General features: G+C 47.0%; 1 protein-coding gene across 1 annotated transcript in view; it reads right to left on the bottom strand.

The window, feature by feature from the left end:
* Positions 1–8,425, bottom strand: part of L3MBTL1 (L3MBTL1, histone methyl-lysine binding protein) — a 27,704-nt gene extending 19,279 nt beyond the window's left edge. Inside the window, 6 exon segments of the mRNA XM_008060615.2 lie at positions 5,853–5,937; positions 6,598–6,718; positions 6,851–7,001; positions 7,265–7,406; positions 7,877–8,103; positions 8,290–8,425. Of these exon segments, the coding sequence (XP_008058806.2) occupies positions 5,853–5,937; positions 6,598–6,718; positions 6,851–7,001; positions 7,265–7,406; positions 7,877–8,103; positions 8,290–8,425 (862 nt within the window).
* Positions 8,426–9,456: the final 1,031 nt, after the last annotated feature.

The raw sequence follows: 9,456 nt of genomic DNA on the forward strand, positions 1-9,456 counted from the left end.
TGCCCAGGTGGGTCTTGAACTCGCGGGCTCAGGCAATTCACTCACCTCAGCCTCCCAAAGGCGCGGGATTACAGGCTGAGCCACTGAGCCTGGCGAAAATCTGTTTTTTAAATATGGGCAAGGATCTGAATAGACATTTCTCCAAATAAAATATATAAATATTAGCTGGGTGTGGTGGCATGTGCCTGGAAGACTGAGGCAGAAGGATCACCTAAACCTGGCAGGTAGAGGCTGCGGTGGCTGTGAGTATGCCACTGCACTCCAGCCTGGGTGACAGAGTGAGACTCCAACTCAAAAAAAAAAAAGAAATATATATATATATATATGTATATATATACACACACACATATACATATACATACATATATACATATACACACACACACACACACATATATAAAATAAGCACATGAAAAGATGGTCAACACCATTAGCCATCAGAGAAATGCAAATCAAAACCATAATAAAGCCGAGTTCTGGTGGCTTGCACCTAGTCTCGGCTCTTCCAGAAGTTAAGGCAGGAGGATCATTTTAGCCCAGTAATTTAAGATTAGTTTGGGCAACATAGCAAAACCCTATGTCTACAAAAAAATGAAATATAAAAAAAATTAGCTGGAGTGACGGCACATGCCTGTAGTTTCAGCTACTCAAGAGACTGAGGTGAAAGGTTCCCTTGAGCCTAGGAGTCTGAGGCTATAGTAAGCTATGATTGCATCACTGCACTCCAGCCAGGGCAACAGAGTGAAAAAGGAAAACCACGATGAGATACCACTTCACACCCACTAGGATGACTTGTAATAAAAGAGACAGATAATAACAAGTGTAGGTGAGGATGGGGATAAACTTGAATCCTCATATACTGCCAGTGTGAATGTACACTGGTGCATTCACTTTGAAAAACAGCCGGCAGTTTCTTAAAAGGTTAAGCACAGAGTCACCAAATGACCAAGCAATTCCAGTCCTATATATAGTCAAGATAAATGAAAACAGGTCAACACAAAAACTTGTATGCAAAGGTTCCTACAAGAATTATTCAGGCCGGGCTCAGTGGCTCAGCCTATAATCCCAACACTTTGGGAGGCCGAGGTAAGTGGATTGCCTGAGCCCACGGGTTTGAGACCAGCCTGGGCAACTTGGTGAGACTGCATCTCTACAATAAATTAAAAAATTAGCTGGGTGTGGTAGCACGTGCCTGTAGTTCTGGCTACGTGGAAGGCTGAGGTGGAAGGATTGCCAGAGCCCAGCAGGTCGATGCTGGGGTGGCCATGAGCATGCCACTGCACTCCAGACTGGGCAACAGAGTAAGACTCCAACTCAAAAAAAAAAAAAAGAATTATTCAAAGTAGCCCAAAAGTAGAAACAATACATATATCCATCACTTGATGAGCAGAGAAACAGAAACAAAGTGTGGTGTACCCATACGATATTATTCAGCAATAAAAAGGAATGAAGTAATACATGCTAAACATGTAAACCTTTAAATAATTGTGCTAAGTAAAACATAGTCACAAAGAGCCACATATATGATTCCATTTATATGAAATGTCCAAAATAGGCAAATCTAGTATACAATAGAAGATTGGTGGTTGCCTAGGGCTGCAGTGGGTTGGGGAGATGATGCTAATGGACATGAAGTTTCCTTTGGGGGGTGATAAAAATGTGTTAAAACTGATTGTGGTGATGATTACACATCGCTGTGAATATACTAAAAAAACCACTGAATTGTACACTTCGATGGATGAATTGTTTGGTATGTAGATTATATCATAATAAAGCCATTAGGAACCTATACATTATTAAAATGTATGTATAAAGCAATAACCATTAAAAAATGATAAATCAGACATCATCAAAATGAAAAATTTCTGCTCCTTAAAAGACACCATTTAGAAAAGAAAAATCAAGACAGATCAGAAGAAAATGTTTGTATATACATCTGATAAAAGACTTACATCCAGATTATATAAAGAATAGTAAGAGGATAAATAACCTACTTATGTTTGTCTAATGTAACTGCAGTGTTATTTTAGACAACTAAATAGAACAGGATTCTTGTAGGATTGGTCTGAATCTGAAAAGTTGATCTTGAAAAGCATCACTATGGATACTTAATCTGGATGTGGGCAGAATAAGAGATGGCATGAGAAGATCAGTACAGTAATCCCTGCTTATCCAAGGTTTCTCTTTCCATGGTTTTAGTTATCTGTGATCAGCCACAGTCTGAAAATATTAAATGGAAAATTCCAGAAATAAACAATTCATAGGTTTTAATTTCATACCCTTCTGAGCAGCATAACAAAATCTCACACCATCCTGTTCCGTCCCACCCAGGAAAGAATCATCCCTTTGTCCAGCACATTCTTTATCATACCTTTATCACAGGTATGAATGTATAGGGAAAAACAAAGTATATAAAGGGTTCAGTACTAACCACAGTTTCAGGCATCCACTGGTGGGGGCAGGGTTGGGATCTTGGAACACATCCCCTGTAGATAAGGGGGGACTACTATAATTGTTAATGCAATCAGAATAGCTATTAATGACTAAATAAATTGCAAAGACTTACAATGGTGTATCAGAAAATGATCATTTACACAAAATGGTCTTGAAAAGGTGAAGGAGATCTATGAGAGAGAAGGTTCATGTATACATGAGCCACACATTTCTAACTTGTTTTTTTATTTTAAAAATGTGGGGTACAATTCAGGGTTAAACATTTCTAACTCAAACTACTAGAACACTCCATCAGCACTAGATATGTCAGGTCTGTAGGACATGAATCAAATAGCTGGACATCAAACTGCCAAGTAGAGTGTAGATAAAACATAGATTCTGGCTGGGTGTGGTGGCTCATCCCTACAATCCCAGCACTTTGGGAGGACTCCATGAGCCTAGGAATTCAAGACCAGCCTAGGCAACACAGCGAGACCTCATCTCTAAAAAAAATAAAAAGAGGGCAACCCCTTCAGGTCCCCTCCCACTGTGGGAGCTTTTCTGTCCTCTCAATAAATCCTGCTTTCAAAAAATTTTTAAAAATAAATAAATGAAAAATAAAAAGGCCAAGTGTGGTAGCTCATGCCTATAATCCCAGCACTTTGGGAGGCCAAGACCACAGGTTCGAGACCAACTTAGGCAATTTGGTGAAACCTCATCTCTACAAGAAGTAAAAAAAAAAAATTAGAGCCAGGCTCAGTGGCTCAGCCTGTAAAGGCTGAGGCAGAAGGATCACCTGAGCCCAGCAGGTCAAGGGTGTGGCAGCTATGAGCATGCCACTGCACTTCAGCCTGGGTGACAGAGTGAGACTCCAACTCAAAAAAAAAAAAAAAAAAGAAAATTTAAAAATTAAAAATAAATTTGGAGCCGGGCTCGTTGGCTCAGCCTGTAATCCCGTGCCTTTGGGAGGCTGAGGTGAGTGGATTGACTGAGCCCGCGGGTTCGAGACCCTCCTGGGCAACTTGGCAAGATCTCATTTCTACAATAAATCAAAAATTAGCCAGGCATGGTAGCGCACCTGTAGTTCCAGCTACTTGGAAGGCTGAGGCGGAAGGACTGCCAGAGCCCAGCAGGCAACACTGTGGTGACCAGGAGCGGCCACTGCACTCCAGTCTGGGCGACAGAGTGGGACTCCAACTCAAAAAAAAAAAAAAAAATTGGAAGGTTGAGGCGGAAGAATCACCTGAGCCCAGCAGGTCAAGGCTACAGTGGCCATGAGCATGCTACTGCACTCCAGCCTGGGAAACAGAGTGAGACTCCAACTCTAAATAAATAAATAAACAAAAAATTAGATGGGTGAGGTGGTGTGTACCTGTAGTCACAGCTACTTGAGAGGCTGAGATGGTAGGACAGCCTGAGCTCAGGAGGTCAAGACTATGGTGAGTGTGATCGTGCCTCTGTACTCCAGCCTGGGAGACAAAGTGAGACTCCCTCCAACTCAAAAAACAAAAAACATAGATTTTCCCACATACAAGAAACTCAAGCAATCCTGACCCTCTTTCCTACCCCCAGATTCTTTTGTCAGATGATACAGAGAATAAGCAGAAAATATTATAGTCATAAATGCAAATGTCTATATACTGATACAGAGTTTCTTTCCTTGAAAAAAGAAAAAGGAAAAAAGAAATGAGGGAAAAATACCAAGAAACTAATGTCACATTAATAATGTTCACAGTTAAGATGGTGACTGGTATGAATCAAAAGATAACTCTGTATTGATCAACCAGACCCAGCTAAAATAATGTCAATTTATGAATTTATGTCCTTAAATAAGATAGAGCAGCTGAGTCAAGAGTAGTTAAACACTGTTTCTTTACTCTGCATAAGTCTTAGGAGGCCATAAACCAAAGAGATTTAAGCCTCTGCCTTCTCATGTGACTGCCTTGGATGAGACAAAACAGTGAAACTTCGGTTTGACTATAATGGGCAGAAGTTGGAAGAGACACTATAAAGTTCAGAACCCAGGATACAGATTGGACTTTTCCAGCTGGTATTGGGTCCATCAAGGCAGGACGATGTCTTAAGAAATGAATTCACAGCCAGGCTTGGTGGCTCAGTCTGTAATCCTGTGCTTTGGGAGACTGACGTGAGTGGATTGCCTGAGCCCGGGAGTTTGAGACTCACCTGGGCAACTTGGCGAGACCTCATCTTTACAATCAATCAAAAAAATCAACCGGGTATGGTTGCGCATGCCTGTAATTCTGGTGACTCAGAAGGCTGAGGCGGAAGGATCGCCGGAGCCCAGCAGGTCGAGGCTGTGGTGGCCGGGAACGGCCACTGCACTCCAATCTGGGCAACAGAGTGAGACTCCAACTCAAAAAAAAAAAAAAAGAAATGAATTCACCCTTCTGGTTCTCTCTGGAATGGTAAAGACTGTGACTCAGGCAACTATACATTTACCTACCGAACAAAAATTGAGACCCTATTCCACACCAGACTTTAAGCTAAGTACCTGGGATAGAGTAGTAAGACAGATTCAGGACCGAAGCATGGTGGCACATGCCTATAGTCCCACCTACTCAGGGGACTGAGGCAGGAGGAATGTTTAAGCCCCAGGAGTTCAAGGCTGCAGTAAGCTATGACTGTACCTCTGAATAGCCATTACACTCCAGCCTGAGCAAAAAGCAAGATAGAAAGAAGAAAGAAGGAAGGAAGGAAGGAAGGGGAGAAGGGGAGAGACAGAAAGAAAGAGAGAGAGACAGAGAGAGAGAGAGAAAGAGAGAGAGAGAGAAAGAAAGAAAGAAAGAAAGAAAGAAAGAAAGAAAGAAAGAGAGAAAGAAAGAAAGAAAGAAAAAGAAAAACAGATTTACGCCCATGTTGGTGGAGTCTAAGTAATAAAAGAGGAAGAGAGAAATTAAACAAATTGCTACACAGTATTTAGGAGACTATAGTGTGATAAATGCTACTTAGCTACAGTTGACAGTTGTCACATGGGAATATGGAGATGGTAATAGAGAAGGTCTGAGAACTGGAGCTGACTATACATGAACTCTGCTCTATTTTTCTTAGAATCAAAGAGTAAAAATGGGGTCCCAAATAGGAAAGTCAGACTAATGACCAATGTGGGCTTGCAAGCTGCTTAAGTCTTTAGATACTGAGCCAAGACCTCCCTGGCAATGGGGCCTACTCATGACTGGATAATAGAAGATAAACAAACATATGATATAACCCCCAAGAACACAAATATACTAATGCACAAACTAGAAACAGTCTCCCACTGTCTTTTCCACACACTTTAACCCATGCTCATCTATATATGTACAACATACAATCACAATCATAACCCATACTCCCAGCCTCACACCTCCAAAGGTATATACACACCTCACACAAATATATACACACACAGGCCACCATACCAGGCTGGCTGCTGCTCCACTCCTCACTCTCAGGGGTGCTAGCAGTGGGCGGTTCCTCTGGATCCTTTCCTTCTTCTTGCTTCTCCTGCAGAAGGCAAGCCTGATTCCAGTTTCCTGTTGGGTTGGTGTAAAGCCCCAGCCTCTGATGCCGGCCCCTACCTAGCTCTCTGACCATGTAGTGTCCTGCCCCAAACAGGTAGGATTTCTTCTAGGCCACTAGCAGGAATACAGCTCCAGCAGACAGTTCTGTACCACTTAGGCACAGACTCACATGAGTACACACACACCCTACTTACACAGCCTCACTTCAACTCTCCTCCAACCAGGCAGAAACCAAGCACTCAAAAACCTGCTCTGGCTGATTTTACATGTTGAGTAGAATATTTGTTCTCTGATTCTTCTAGCTTCTGCAGGTACAGCCCTGTGCTCCCTGGCTTCTGATCTAGCTTTGGGCCTCCAGAATAGAGTTTTCTACCTGCTTGCACATATACTTTGGGTTCACATGACTGTGTCTTAACCCTGACACTAGACTGAGATGGGAGCTCTGGAAAAACAGGAGAGTTATTAATTCACTTCCCTCCAACCAGGCACTGGACCTGACTTAGGATGGGACCCCAAAATATGAGTGAGTTGTCATAAGGGTCTTCTCTGGCCCAGCCCCACGGCCTGGATAAATATAGGGGACAGTGAGAATTGAGGCACAGGCCCTGGCTTCCCCCTTCCCTCCCCACTTCCCTCTTCCTACCATGGCCTCTGGCTCCGACTCCTCCTCTGATGGGCTTTGGTACTCTCTGCGCTTCCTCTTCTTCATGGGTTTAAGCTCAGAAGTGCTGGCGCAGCCTGAGGAATTCTCCACTATGACTGACCTGAGGAAGGGGCAGCCTTAGGGAAAGAACCACCCAATCTGCATCACCCAGCCCCTCTGCTAAGCCCTGAACAGGAATGGGGGTTTGGGGACTGAAGGCAGAGCAAGTAGGGCTACGACCTCCTCCCCTTACCGCTCCTGGAACAGCTGAGGGCAGCCATCATTAGAGGAACCAAGATCTGGACCAGCGGCTTGCTGAGGCCCGCACGCCTGGCACTGACAGGTGGCATCATCCTCTGGGGGATCCTGAGAGGGATCTTCTGGAGGATTCTGGGGGAGGTCCTCTGCAGGGGCCAAATGGGCCTCAGGCCTCCCACTCCATCACAGCCACACTCAGGCTCCGCCCACACCCCTCAGGCCCTGTTTCCACCTTAGTCCACCTCTGTACTGGCCAGCCTCCCCCAGCCTTCTCCACCTCAGGACCCACCCCTGGGCATACCTGCAGAAACCACCCCATCCACGCCTCAACTGAGGCTCCTCGGGGAGCTCAGGCCTCGCCCCACCCATGCAGGGCCCCAGCTCAGGGCCCAGGGAGCGGGGCTCCTACCGGGCTGCTGGGTGCCCACATCGCCATCTCCCGACGGGGCCCCGCCATCTTCGTATTCTGACACGCCTTCGCGCCGCAGCTCCGGGCTCGCGGGCTGCTCCATTCCCGCCATGTTCAGCGGCGTGTACTCGCTTATCCGGAACTGGAGCGCGGGAGGGTCTGAGGATCGCGACTCACTCACGGTCCCTTGACCCACCTCGGAGACGGCGCCGTCGCCCCGTCGCCGCCTCATGCCAGCTCCCGCCCCCAGCAGGCCTTACGACTCCGCCCCTGGGTGCCTCACTCCAGGCCACAACCCCAGAGCCCCCAGACCATGCCCCCAGGCGCCAGCGGTCCAGTCCCAGATTGCCTCACTCGAAGCCACGCCCACAGGCACCAGCAGCTCCAGTCCCAGGGTGCCTCACTCCAAGCCACGGCCCATAGTCCCTAGGGCCTAGGGGATGCTTCGACCCAAGCCGCGCCCCTAGAGCACCTCACTCGAAGCCCCGCCCCCAGGATCCATCATCTCAGCCAGCTGCCCCCCTCTTCCGCCTTTGGTCCGGCCTAGGGACCCGCAGGCCCCGCCCCACAGCTGAGGTTTAGCGAGCTTAGCCAATCCCCACAGACACTGACCCGCAGGCCACTCCCAGGGGGCGGGGCCTCGGCCTCTGTCCACTCCAGAAGCCGTACTGTGCTGGCGCTGGAGCTGGCCGATGGCCCAGCGCTGAGCTGCGGCAGAACCGTGGCGGTAACTGGTTCGCTGCCAACCACCTGCTCCGGAGCGCCCACGTGGATTGGCTCCCGGGGAAAGCAGGACACATCCAGGGCACTGCTGGACAGGCCGAGGCTGGCTGAGCTGGCTGTGAACAGATACAGATAGGCACAGGTGAGCCCAGTGGCCCTGCCTCAATTCTGCCATGTGCATGTAGGCAGGTGAAGGAAGACAGGTATAGAAAAGCAGAAACTGTCATCGCCTCTCCAGAATCCACATGTGCTCGAGCAGAAATAGCGATGCTCCTCCTCCCCAGACCCCTGGCTTGACCCACCTGGAATGATAAAGGCAGTAGCAGGCAGGTGAGGACCGGAACCTGGGCTGTCTCTGGCCACCAGGTGCACACTGACCTCCCCTGTGGAGGCCCCCTTCAGTGTCCTCAGCATCTCCATTTCAGCATGCCCCTCCATCCTGGTAGGCCTACAAGCAATGGCGATCAGGTGGTGATCTTTGCTACAAAAGCAATGGAGATGGGAAGGGAGGGGGCTTCTTTGAGGAACTGGTCACCCTGAAGCCAGCAACCTGCAAAGAAAGGCTTCAGCCCTGAAGGGAGTAGGGTGTCCAAGGAGATCAGCATTAGGTCTGGCTCCTGGCTCCACTCAGGTCATTGTGAGGGCTCTGGCCAGCCCTGCATCTCCCCAGTCTATGTAAGGATGGACACAATGACATGTGTGCAGGGTACTTTGTAAACTGTGACATACAGAATTGACTCAGTCAAGTTTATGTCTGGCCAACTATCTCGTCCAAACTCACCCCACTCACATCCCCATTAGAATCACTCCCTTCTTGGCCAGGCACAGTGGCTCATACCCATAATCCCAGCACTTTGGGAGGCTGAGGTGAGAGGATTCCTGAGGCTGCAGGTTCGAGACCAGCCTAGGCAACTTGGCAAGCCCGCAACAGTACAAAATTTTTAAAAAAAATCAGCTTGGCATGGTGGTGCATGCCTGTAGTTCCAGCTGTTTGGAAGGCTAAAGTGGAAGGATCACCTGAGCCCAGCAGGTTGAGGCTGTGGTGGCCAGGAGCATGCCACTGCCCTCCAGCCTGGGTGACAGAGTGAGACACCAACTCAAAAATAAATAAATAAATAAATAAATGTAAAAAAAGAATCCCTTCTCCCTCTGGGAATTCAAAGACCTCAAGTACCTGGTTTTCCTTCACCTATACAGGGTTTATCTTCCTGGGAGGTGGGATTTTTTTTTTTTTTTCCAATTCCTACTTGATCTATAAGGGATCTTTTCTGATCTTTCTTTTCATGCCCCTGTCTACCATTTCCTTCAACCCCAAGCACAGGGTGGGCACTCACACATCTGTTGAACAAGTATGCATCTGTGGAGCAAATAGTACATGAAAACCAAGCCAGTACATTATTTTGTTTTAATAGAGCAAAAGCAGTAGAAGCATTTAATAAAGAGTTGGTTCAACAGGTGAAGATATATAT

Source organism: Carlito syrichta, unplaced genomic scaffold (assembly GCF_000164805.1).
Source record: "Carlito syrichta isolate Samal-C Ts95f unplaced genomic scaffold, Tarsius_syrichta-2.0.1 Scaffold92616, whole genome shotgun sequence".
NCBI classification, from domain to species: domain Eukaryota; kingdom Metazoa; phylum Chordata; class Mammalia; order Primates; family Tarsiidae; genus Carlito; species Carlito syrichta.